The 13,265-nt window shown below is 46.4% G+C and overlaps 1 protein-coding gene across 2 annotated transcripts in view; it reads right to left on the reverse strand.

Moving 5' to 3' along the window:
* ELP4 (elongator acetyltransferase complex subunit 4) overlaps positions 1 to 13,265 on the reverse strand; it is a 219,257-nt gene that overhangs the window by 181,651 nt on the left and 24,341 nt on the right. For both annotated transcript variants that reach the window (XM_048485525.1, XM_048485526.1), the window contains exon 3: positions 4,076 to 4,197. In XM_048485525.1, the coding sequence (XP_048341482.1) occupies positions 4,076 to 4,197 (122 nt within the window). The remainder of the gene's footprint in view (positions 1 to 4,075; positions 4,198 to 13,265) is intronic.

A 13,265-nucleotide genomic window follows, 5' to 3' on the forward strand; every position in this document is an offset into this window, starting at 1 on the left:
AAAATTAAAAAACCAGTAAAAAATACAGAAAGCCACAAACGAACCTGCAATTTTTGCGCCCACCACAAGGTGGCGCCCGGGGGACTTGTCCCCGGATGTCCCCATGGTAGCTACGCCTGTGGTGATAACCCATTCAAGCCCTTCTCTAACTAATATGTATTTTAGAGATACTAAGCCGGCTCGTGACACAGCAGCAGAGGGCGCTAGAGCCTTCATGGATGTAGCGATCCACTCATGTACCCTTGTAAGAGCAGCACCCGAGCACTTATCTATTGGATCTTTAATAAAGCTGTTGTCATCTCTGGCCACCAGACCTCCCAATTGTAAGGCTGCAACTGGTGCGTCCACCACTGGTACCTGAAGCATGTTGTGGACATATTCAGGGAGTACATATAATTTTTATGCAAGAGGGTAAACCTCTGCTAGCCCCTGGTTGTTGCCACTCTTTTCTGATTTTTTGTTCAAAATATTCAGGTAGGGGAAAACAGTGTGGCTGAGATTCTGTGCATGGAAAATAGCTTTTGCTCCCTTTAAGACAGCCTTTGATAGGTTTGTTAGGATTCTTTTAGGTGGATGGGTCTTCAGCCCCCTCCTCGTCCTACAACTCTATTGCAGTAATGGTCTTACTAATCAGTAGAGGTAAATTCTCTAATTTGAAAAAACATGCAGCCTGTTCATACCCATCTGATACCAGATCTTCTGTATCAGAAAAATGCTCAGATCCCTCGTGCTCATCCCCTCAACTACATGATTCTTCCCCTGGGAAGACAAGGGGATTGGATGAGCACCTTCTATGAGAGCTGTGGTGGTGAATGGGAAGGGCCTGGTTAGGACAGTCAGTGGGTTGGGCTGTGCTAATGGGGTTCTCTGCTTGGCGATTGCAAGAGGAAACCTCTTCTCTAACCGTTTGCCTGAGGAACCTTGCAAAGTCTATGGGCAAGAGGCTGAACCAGTTAAAAGGAGCCGCTGGGTCTGCAGCCGCAAGCCCTTCCATCTCCATAGATTTCCCCGCACCCACCACCGCAGATCGCTCTTGCCTGCATGGAGTGTTGACCTGCGAAGTATCGAGGAGCACTGGAAAAATTCTGTTTGGCCAGCTTGTGCCTCACTCTAGGAGCAAGGACGCTTGTGAGAGGGTGGTGGCCGTTTTTTCAAACGCCTCTTGCTGTGAGGCTGCTCTGTCTCTCTGCTGGCCACTGATATGAGTGCCTGGAGACCTCTGGTTGTGAGAACCAGGCTGCTGCCAGGAAGACCCTGATGGTCTCCCTCATGGCTGTCAAGCCTCCTTTTCACTGCTCTTGTAGACTCTGCCAACGAATTGCCAGGGAGGAGAAAAAACTCTGTCCACCATTTTCTGAGGCGCGGAGAGGAAGGCAGGAAACTTTCATGCCCTTTTAAAAATAGCCCCAGGCCGAGAAAAGGAGCTCTGGAACCCCGAAGTCTCCCAGACAAACACACACACACACCTATGATAGCTAAAGACAAACAGGACAATACAAACAAACAAGATATGCAGAACTAAATATTGGAGATGCCGCCCTATCGAGGCAGGAACAATACTGAGTTCTGGTGGAGGTGGAGGTGGGACAGTAAGTGTAAAAAATTGGACTTCCTGCCTCCCTATCTGAAGGATCAGGAGACCCAGGCAAGATGGCCTCTGCCTCCAGGAGAACATCCATTCCTCCCTTTCTCTCTAGCTCTGCCCACGTTCACAGAATCAACATTGCTGTCAGATGGCCATCTAGCCTCTGTTTTAAAACATCCAAAGGAGAGCCCATCACCCCCCGACAAAGCCAATTCCACTGAAGAACCTCTAACAGGAAATTCTTCCTACTATTTAGCTGAAAACTCATTTGATTTAATTTCAACACATTGGTTCTGGTCTGAACTTCTGGGGCAACAGAAATACCCCTGCTCCATCCTCCATATGACAAATTCTTCAAAAACTTGAAGATGACTACCATATTACATCTTAACTGTCTCCTCTCTAGGCTACATACCCAGCTCCATCAACCTTTCCTCACAGAACTTCATCCCCAGGCTCCCCAGCATCTTTGTTGCCCTCCTCTGGACATATTCCAGCTTGTCAACTTCGTTCTTAAACTGTGGTGCCCAAAACTGAACACAATACTCCAAGTGAGGTCTAACCAGAGCAGAGTAAAGCTATGCCATCACTTCATGAGATCTAGGCAATATATTTCTGTTAATGCAGTCCAAAAACACACTTGCCTTTTTATCTACTGCACCACACTTCTGACTTATGTTCAGTATATAGTCTACTAAGACTCCTAGGTCCTTTTAGCAGGTACTGCTTCCAAGACAAGAATAGTATCTGAGACATAAAAATCTACTGATTTTAACACTGAGTTGCTTTTCTTATTCCTGCCAATGTAAGATAAAGGGATAAAAAGAATGCCTATTAGTTTGTGCAAAGGAAAAATGATCCAGGGAACATTATAGTGATGTGTTATAGTTGTCTGTAGATTGGTAGAAACAGTGGGATTCAGTGAAGAATTACTACTATACCACAGAAAGATAGATATGTACTATGGGTAGAAAAATAATTCACAAATAATGAAAAGGTTAGTAATTAATAATGGGTCACTATCCACTCACCATAAGCCGCGGGGTCACCTCTGTAAAAGCCACGGGGGTCCTGGACGCTCCCCACATCTCCGGCGCTCACTGCGTGGCTGCCAGGGATTTACCTCTCTCCCGCCTCCTGGCCGCGCGGCAAATTAGCTCCGCTAAAAACAGCAACTTTTTTAAAAACCCCGCGGGTGCCGCGGGGTTGTGGGGAACCTCGGCTGTTTGCGCGCGGCTGATTCGCTGTGACGCACAGCTCACGGCCAATCAGGGAACAGGGAGCGCCATCTTGTTAAGTGGGGGTGTCCCCGTCTAAAAGTGCACGTAGTGATGACGTAGACACGTGTCGACACCCATTGCACTTTCGCGGAAATTGAGACGTGTACACAACAAGACGTCTCAACATTGCTTTTTTCTTGCTCGAGCTCCACGGTTGTGCGGGTTTGCAGCGCCCATTCAAGACACAGCTGGTTCTAACGGAGTGCGTTTTTCTTTCGTTTTACTGCCCGAAATATTTGCTTTCATTTCGATCTCGCGAGAAGGTGTGCAGCGCCTTTCTGATGACGTTCGCACATACGCACGTACGAACCAATCACAACCAAAAGCGTTCCAGCCAATCGAGACGGAGACCCGCCCTCGGATGGCCGTGACGCACAAATTCTCCAGCCAATCGGAACGCTCTATTCCCCCTATTTCCATGGAACTTCTGCTCTTTGCTGCCCGCGCAATTTTCCTGTGGGGAACAAATGTCTCCGTGGCCAGAAGCCGCGGAGGTTTTTCACTGCGGGGTCGCTGCGGCGTTGCGATTTGAAGAGGTAAGTGGATAGTGGCCCAATGACAGGTATTTGAAGGAGGCTCTGGGTGTTGTGCAACACAATCACCTCTAGCAATGTGAACAGATTTTGTTTCATGACATTTTATTAACCCATCATACTCTGGAATTTGGCTAGGGGAGAAAATACTTCCCTCATAAAATCTGTGTTTATCACACTTCTCTCAACTAATATTCCACACTAGTCTTGCCAACCTCCAGGTGGGGTCTGGAGATCTCCTGGAAGTACAGCTCATCTCCATACTACAGAGATGTTTTCCTGGTGAAAAGTGTTGCTTTGGAGGGTGAACTCTGTGAAACTAACTACGCTGTGGTCCCTCTCCTCCCCAAACCTCATACTTCCCATGCTCTACTCCATATCTCCAGAAATTTTCCAACTTGGAGTTAGCAATCCTACTCCACCTACATAACATCCTGAACAATGTTGCTAAAATTGTGATTTATGTTTAATATTAAATAGAATGCTTTTTACAGATCATATGGTTCAGGAATGTTTGTTCCAAAATATTTATTGTACAGCCTTAAGCAGAAATACACCCTTCTATTGTCTATTGATACCAAAAGTAAAGTCTCCTTAAGATTACACTTAGTGCTGTTCTATAACCCAGTCTTAAAAAAAAACCTGAACAATATCCCATGGAGGAAACTTTTCTTTACCTTTAAAATGTCAGCAGGCTCCTCATTAGCTGAAGCTATAAATAAATTATGTCCAGAAATTATCCCCTCTGCAAGGAAGTGCTTGAACAATAGATTGGAGTAGATACCATATATATCTTCTTCTGTGGGAAAAAAAGAATGAATGAATTACCAAGAGAAACACATTCGTTGGTATGTGAGAAAGGGCGGTCCTGACCTGGCAGCCCAGTTAGCATGATCTCATCCGATATTGGAAGCTAAGCAGGAGACGAGACAGAGGACGGGACACCACCAGGAAAGTCTAGGGTTGGGATGCAGAGGCAGGGAATTGGCAAGCCACCTATGAACATTTGTTGCCTTGAAAATCTTATGTGGTCACCATAAGTCAGCTACAACTAGATAGCAAAAAAGGAGATGGGTGGGAGACCACAAGCAGCTTGTCAGTATTTCTGTGCATATTTTCCTCAATTTATGTTCATAGGTTACAAGACCCTAGTGAATAATGTCAAGCAGATACATGAAACCAAAATTAAGGACTATATTTATATGATAGATAGACTATATTTTTGTTTCATCAGGCAATAAAGTTTTGGAGAGTTCCTGATACAGGGCAGGCTGAACAGAAGCACATTCTATATTACCATTAGTCAGATGCCATTTTCACTGGGGTGTACGACCTATAGGGACATGAGATTACCCATGTCCCGAGTGCATGCCTTTCGGTCATGGGGGGGAGTGTTGGGCGCCTCTCCCACATGACCAAAAGGTGTGTAGAACAGCTGCAACCCACCAAGCCCTGACTTGGCCTCTGTTCAGGCTTCCCCAGGCACTGCTGAGCTGCATGGAGGCCCCGGGCAGGGCTCAGCCTACACGAAGGCCAGAGGGGCTCAGTGGTGGGTGATCCCACCCCCAAGTCCTGCCCCCAGCCTCTGTGCAGGCCTCCCCAGGCCCTGCCAGCCTGCACGGAGGCCATGGTGGGGGGGAGCTCAGCCTGCACAGAGGCTGGGGTGGAGCTCAGCAGTGGGCAGGCCCACCCACAAGCCCCGCCCATGAGCACGGGTAGTGCAGGGGCACCCAGAGAAGGGGTTGTCTTCGAGCACCATTTTCCTCCGATATGCCTCTGCATTTTCATAACAACTTGCCATAAGAGCAACTCCATATTTAGAACATAACAACTTGTATTCAACAAGACAAACTCACATACAAACCTCGGAAAGCAGGACTTCCCACTTCTCCCAGCAGACAGCTGAGCCTCCAGAAATTTTATTTTGGGGGATTAGGGCATCCACAGAAATCACAGGAGTCCCCTTAAATATTTGGAATTGCATGGCTGAATATAAGTCAAGATAGCAAAGAATATCACAAAACGTTTAGTATTTAACCAGCTTTGGCTCAGACGTCTATGACCATTACAGAATGCCAGAACATTTTCAGATATGAAACGAAAATAGCTGCCTTATTTCTTATTGTCTAAGTGACAAATACATTCTGATCCTATGCTTTGCTGTGCTGCTTCAAACAGCACAGAATTGAGACCTTGTTGATTCGTGAAAAGGGCACTTCATACTACAAGTTGGCCTATCACACCTTTCTAGACTGCGTAAAGCCCCTAAATAAGAAAAACTGGCTTCAGTAATGATTATAGTCTATATCATATTCAGAGGAGACAGACCATAAAGAAATTTCATCAGACGGAATGAGAAAGACTGAATTCTTCTGCATCTTTTAAGGGATATAGAGACTTTGGCTTACAGAATTCGACTGTAGGAGATATTAAATATTAAAGTCTGACATAAGGGGATCTGAACATACACTTATATTTTGGTGCTTTGCTTGGGATTCAGAGATGTATGCTGCAGGCAACTTTAGTGAGAAAAATGAGTCACCAGTTGGGACATAAGGTGCTGCTAGAGAAACTGCTGTGCCATTGCAACCAAAAAATGCAAGCAGAAAACTTTTTGATATGGTCCTAAACTAAGAATGAAGGCATGGTTTTATTGAAATTAGTACTTTAATATGTATCATTTGCTTGCTAGTTGAGGTGGGGAGCTATGGCTTAGTGGAAGAGCCTCTGCCTTTTATAGGGAAGGTTGAGTTTCAATCCCTGACATCTCCCATTACAAAAGATCAGGCAGTACCTGATGTGAAAGATCTCTGCCTGTGATCCTGGACAGCTGCCAGTCTGAGTAGATAATACGGATTTTGATGAAACAATGGGCTGATACAGATCTTACAAGGGACCCTCTTTCAAGATGTTTGCTGTTTGTTCTGATTCCATCTTCGCTGAATTTCATTTGGCAGTGATTTTAGGAGGATGCCAAGCCAGATGCACAATTTCATCAGCAAGGGCAAGTCTTCCTGAGTACAAAATCTAATTACTATCAAGCAACCAGTAGGGCCAGATTAAAATGTAATATAAATCATAACAATAATTAAAATATCTTGATCTAACAGTACTAAAATATCTTGATCTAAAAGTACTAAAAGCAGCGGAGAGGAGTAGCGCAGTGGAGAGGAGTGGTAGAGGAGAGGAGTAGCAGGGAGAGGAGAAGTGGGACACATAGCACAAGGTAAGCTCTGGTTTTTCTTTTTCAAGGACTTTTCTCAAAGCCAAATCTTTTAACAGTGTATTTTTAACAGGGGTTTTTTTTCTTTGTTCTGGCCATGTGCTTGCTCCAGACTTCTGAGAGGCGGGGTTTGCTATTAGCTCTGTTGCTCACTCTATGGAAGCAGCAGCATGCGCCTAATGGCGCACACAGGTGTTTTACTGAATAAGGACATATCTTGAGGGATAGTAGAAGGTACAGAAAGCTCAAAGGGGAGGCACTCATTAAAAGTTTAACATTTGAATATCTAAATAGATATATTTGAACATCTAAACAAGTGATGCTGTAATCCACTCCCACTCAGCATCATTTTCAATGAACTTCATTTCCAAATAAACTAGGGAGCCCAGATTCTCCTTTTAAATCCACCTTAAAGGAGAATCTGGTGTCCCCAGTTTAAACAACATTGAAATTGATGCTGTTTTGGGGTGAAACAACATTACTTACCACCCTGAAACAACATTACTTTCAATGTTTAAACTGGGGACCTCAGATTCTCCCTTTAAATCCATGCTGAAGGGGGTGGATTTAAAAGGAGAATCTGGGGGAATTTGAGGGGTGCCTGCTGTCAGGGGTGCAATTATTAAGATATCAGCACCAAAATTTCAGAGTATCTTCAGGAGACCCTCCTGATGATAGCACCCAGGTTTGGTGAAGTTTGGTTCAGGGGGTCCAAAGTTATGGACCCTCAAAGATGTAGCCCCCATCTCCTATTAACTCCCATTGGAAACAATGGGGGATGGGGCACTGGCTCCCTTTCCTTTGAGAGCCCATAACTTTGGACCCCCAGAACCAAACCTCACCATACCTGGGTGATATAATCAGAACAGTCTCCCGAAAAATCCCTGAAATTTTGGTGCTGCTAGCCTAAAAACTGTACCCCCTGCAGGCCAAAAACAGCAATAAACACTAAAAATACAAAAAAACACAGACTTGCATTTCTTGTGCCCCCCCTCCCCACAAGGAGGTGCCCGGGGACATTTGATTCCCATATCTCCATTGCAGATACACCACTGGCCCTTGCTGCAATGAGTTCCTGACACTCAAGGAACATGTGTGTTCTCTTGAAGCCAAAGGGGCAGACCTGGAGAAGCTGAGACAGGCAGAGAGGGTGACAGACAAGGCTTTCAGAGACCTAGCAGCTGGGTCCCACTCCCAGGGTGACATATCTTCAGATGTCATGGAGAATGAGGGTCTGGGGGATGGAGAGTGCCAGTCTGAAGTGGTGCAAGAGGCTCCCTTAGATGGGACCCCTTCCTTAGCTCAGCTATCCTCTCACACAGCTATCCTCTCACACAGAGGATACCCCTTGGGGAGATGGGGGGCTCCTCATGGTAGGCGATTCAATCATTCGGAATGTAGAGAGTTGGGTTTGTGAGAGGCGTGACGACTACATGGTGACTTGCCTGCCTGGCAGTGGCGAAGCTATAATGGGGACATCCGGGGACATTTGACCCAGGCGCACCCCAGTTAAGTCACATGGAGGTGCAAAATCACGGCCTGTCCTCTCCCCCTTCCCCCTCAGCCTGGATCTGCCCCAACAGACTGCTCCTGACAGAGCTGGCTGACGGAGCAGTCTGTTGCGGACTGCCCCGCCTCCAGCAGAGCCAGCTGAAAGAGCAGTCTGTTGGGGAGGGGCCAGGCCAAGGAGGGAAGGAGGCCCAGCCCTGCCAGGCTGCCTGAAACCACCCCAGCACCAAAGGTAAGTGGGGTGTGGGGGAGGGGTGCAACCTGGCCCAGCAGAAGCCCTCCCTCCTCCCCCACCCCAAAAGCCCAGCCGGGCCTGCAAGGGCCCGGCAGAAGCCCTCCCTCCCTCCTCCCCCACCCCAAAAGCCCAGCCGGGCCTGCAGGGGTCCGGCAGAAGCCCTCCCTCCCTCTTCCCCCACCCCAAAAGCCCAGCCGGGCCTGCAGGGGCCCGGTAGAAACCTTCCCTCCCTCCCCCCATTCCAAAAGCCCAGCTGGGCCTACAGGGCCCCGACAGAAGCCTTCCCTCCATCTTCCCCCACCCCAAAAGCCCAGCCAGGCCTGCAGGGGCCCAGCAGAAGCCCTCCCACCCTCTTCCCCCACCCCAAAAGCCCAGCCAGGTCTGCTCTGGGCAGTGCCAGGTCTCCAGCAAACCCCCAGCCAGCCACCCACCCCCAGCCAGCTTGCTCTGCCCATGGATCACAGGATCCATGGGCAGACCCAGCTCTCCTTGCCCCTCCTGCCCCCCAATCCCCTTTGAAATGACCTGGTGCAAAAAAAATATTTTTTGGTAATGATGGGGGAGGGTGCTTGCCAAGGAGGGGCACAAAACTCAAATTCTGCCCTGGGCTCCATTCTTCCTAGGTATACCTCTGCTGCCTGGTGTGAAGGTTGCAGATGTCATGCTTTGTCTAGATAGGCTGTTAGACAGTGCTGGGGTGGAATCAGCAGTTGTGGTCCACATTGGCAACAACGACATTGGGAAATGTAGCCAGGAGGTTCTGGAGGCTAAATTTAGGTTGCTAGGTAACAGGTTGAAGTCCAGAACCCCCAAGGTGGCATTTTCAGAAATGCTACCTGTTCCCCGCACAGGCCGAGCTAGGCAAGCGGAGATACAGGGTCTCAGTGCGTGGATGAGAAGGTGGTGTAAGGCAGAGGGTTTCAGATTTGTTAGGAACTGGGGAACCTTTTTGGACAAGGCAGATCTGTACAAAAGGGATGGGCTTCATCTTAGCCAGAAAGGAGCCAGGCTGCTGCAGTTCAACATTAAAAAGGTGGCAAAACAGCTTTTAAACTGATCCCTGGGGGAAAGCTAACAGGAGCTGAGATGACTTCAGTTCTGAATACAGTATCTATGGGGATGCAGACAGAGAGGGAGGTTTTTCTGAATCAACCACATACAAGCATGGAACATAGTAATGTGCATGTGATAAGTGATAGTGTCTACAAAGGGCTAGAGAGCAAAGCACATAAATCCCAGATTAGGGAAAGAGGCAGGGTGTACAGGTGTCTCTATGCTAATAGTAGAAGCCTTGGACCTAAAATGGGGAAGCTGGAGTACAGGGTTTTGAAGGAGGACATTGATATAGTGGGCATCACAGAGACATGGTGGAATGAGAAGAACCATTGGGATGCTGTTATCCCAGGTCTACAGGAAAGACAGGCCAGGGCATATCGGGGGTGGTGTTGCCCTCTACATCAAAGAGAGCATAGTGTCACATAAAATAGACAATGAAAGGGGAGATGATTCCCCTACAGAAGCACTGTGGATATCAATACCAGGTGTGAAAGATAGTCTAATATTAGGAATATATTATTGTCCCTCTGACCAAAGCATACAGGGAGATTCTGAGATGGAAAAAGAAATTAGAGAGGCCAACAAAAGCAAAAACGTAGTGGTAATGGGTGATTTCAATTATTCCCACATGAACTGGAAAAATGCATTTTAAGGTCATAGTAAGGAGAGAGCATTCCTGGACATGCTAAATGACTGTGGCTTAGAGCAGATGGTTGTGGAACCAACCAGTGGAGAGGTGATCCTAGATCTAATTCTATGTGGGACCCAGGACCTGGTACGGGAAGTCAGTGTTGTTGAGCCAATAGGAAATAGCAACCACAATGCTATCAGATTCAGTATCTCTGCATGCGAGCAAGTGACAAATACTAATGTAGTTACATTTGCCTTCAGAAGGGGAAATTTCTCAAAGATGAGGGGAGTAGTGCGCAGGAAGCTGAAAGGGAAAATCAAGAGAGTCAAAACTGTCCAATATGCTTGGAAGTTATTTAAAAACACAGCAAAAAAAGCTCAGCTGGAATTTGTTCCACAGGTTAAGAAAGGCAACACCCAATCCAAAAGAAAGCCACCATGGTTAACAAGGGAGGTGGTCGAAACTATATAAAAAAAGATGTCTTTTAGAAAATGGAAATTCAGCTCAGCTGATGAAGAATACAAGAAGGAACACAAGAAGGAATACAAGAAGGCGGCAAAAGAGAAGCAAGTTAGCTGTAAGGGAGGCAAAAAAAAGGATTATGAGGAACACATGGCTGTGAACAGAGACCAACAACGAGCAGGTTCTTCAGAGGTACATCAAAAGCAGGAAGCCAACCAGGGAAGTGGTAGGCCAGTTAGATGGCCGAAGGAGGGCAAGGGTGTGCTAAAGGGATGACAGGGAGATTGCAGAGAAGCTGGTGAATTCTTTGCACATCTATGTCTTCACCCAAGAGGAGGTGAGAAAAGTTCCTGCACTTGAACCAAAGCTTCTTAGAATGCGAATCAGAGGGAACTAAGCGAAGGTAGTGGTAGACAGGAAGAAGAAGTTCAGGCAGCCATTGATAAACTAGGAAATGCTACCAAATCCCCTGGCCCAGATTGCATTCACAGGTGTGACTGACTCAAGCTTGGTATTGCTGATCTTATCACTTTAATATGCTGGCTATACACAGAAATCAGCCTCCATCCTAGCCAGAGAAGACTGGAGAGATGGCCAATGTCACACCAATCTTTAAGAAAGGGGGACCCAGGAAATTACAATTTAGGTCAGTTTGACATCTGTTTCTGTGTAAATTGTTAGAATCTATCATTAAAAGATCACATTATAAGAAACATGTGTAGAAAAGTGAGACCTGCTGAGGAAGAGGTGTAGCATGGCTTTTGCAGATACTGAAAAGTCCTGCCTAACAAACTTACTAGAGGAGTTCTTTGAGGGGGGTGTAAACAGGGATGTGGATAGGGGGGAACCAGTGGACATTGTACATACTTGGATTTCCAAAAGGCCTTTGACAAAGTTCCTCACCCCAAAAGAGATTACTGAGAAAACTCATTGTCAAAAGGGAATGAGAGGGAAAATCTTCCTATCAGGAATACGTCTGGTTGAGAAACAGGAAACCAAAGGGGTGGGTGTAAATAGGAAGTTCTCACAATGGAGAGATGTATGGGAGTGGTGTCCCCCAAGGATCCGTTTTGGGACCAGTGCTCTTTAACCTATTCATAAATGACCTGGAAGTAGGGGGGTAGGTAAGCGTGTGTAGCCAAGTTTGCAGATGACACCAAGAATTATGTAGGGTGGTGGGAACCGCAAAAGGTTACAAAGAGCTCTAAGTGGACCATGATAAATTAGGTGAGTGGGCTAAGAAATGGCAAATGCAGTTCAATGTAGCAAAATGTAAAGTGATGCACATAGGGGCAAAAAATCCAAACTTCACATACACGCTACAGGGGTCAGTGCTATCAGTCACAGACCAGGAAAGGGATTTGGGCGTCTTAGTTGATAGTTCCATGGGGATGTCAACTCAATGCATGGCAGCTGTGAAAAAGGCAAACTCTATGCTGGGGATAATCAGGAAAGGAATTGATAATAAAACTGCAAAAAATGTCATGCCCTTATATAAAGCAGTGGTGCAACCACACTTGGGTACTGTGTTCAGTTCTGGTTGCCACATCTCAAAAAGGATATTGAAGAGATAGAAGAAGTGCAGAGAAGGGCAATGAGGATGATTGAGGGATTTGGACACCTTCCTTATGAGGAGAGGTTGCAGTGTTGGGACTCTTTAGTTTGGAGAGGAGAAGTCTGAGGGGGAATATGATTGAAGTCTATAAAATTATGCATGGGGTAGAAAATGTCGACAGAGCGAAATTGTTCTCTCTTTCTCACAATACTAGAACCAGGAGATATCCATTGAAAATGCTCGGGGGAAGAATTAGGAGTAATAAAAGGAAGCATTTCTTCACACAGTGCGTGACTGGTGTGGGTAATATGCTGCCACAGGAGGTGGTGATGGCCACTAACCTGGATAGCTTTAAAAGGGGCGGACAGATTTATGGAGAAGTCGATCTATGGCTACCTATCTTGATCCTCCTTGATCTGAGATTGCAAAGGCCTTAGCAGACCAGGTGCTTGGGAGCAGCATCAGCAGAAGACCACTGCTTTCATACCCTGCATATGAGCTCCCAAAGGGTAGGCCACTGAAAGTAGCAGAGTGCTGGACTAGATGGACTGTGGTCTGATCCAGCAGTCTCTTTCTTATGTTTTTACTATCATGTTAAAACATTTTGCCCTTCCGATTCAGCTTTTGTTCTTATTTTCCTGACTTCCAAGGCAAACAATGAACTTCTGCATAAATTAAGCAGTATCTGAGAGAAGAAAGATCAGCTTCTGTGTGCCTGAGGAACAGTTTAAGGCTTTTAAGAATGTTGTAAGAAATTTGGTTCCAGGGTCTGTGAAGAGATGGTAGGACATAATATAATGAGGCAAATCTTACGCAAACAGAACTCAGTGCCAACCAAATAGTTTAAAGTAGCAACCATCAGGCAAAACTGTTTGCATGTTCTGGAATCAAAAATATCTAAAGGCTAGTGCAGACCCACGGACAAAATGCTGGAGTAAACTATCACAACAACTTTATTGATTATAGCCATTGGAGCATTGATGAGGCATGGGGGACAGATCCATGCATCTGCAATCCTTCCAGCCTGCTTGCTGAGTGGAACTGCATGGGATGGCAGACTTGAGATCCCAGATAAGCACAAGTCACTTCCTGATTTCTCTGCCACCTGGGAGTGAAGCCAGATGTCAGCCTCTGAGGTGAACACACCTGCTAATGGTTTTACCTCCAAGACCTCCTAAGCCATAGGTGTCAAACTC

Source organism: Sphaerodactylus townsendi, linkage group LG02 (assembly GCF_021028975.2).
Source record: "Sphaerodactylus townsendi isolate TG3544 linkage group LG02, MPM_Stown_v2.3, whole genome shotgun sequence".
Classification (NCBI taxonomy): Eukaryota; Metazoa; Chordata; class Lepidosauria; order Squamata; family Sphaerodactylidae; genus Sphaerodactylus; species Sphaerodactylus townsendi.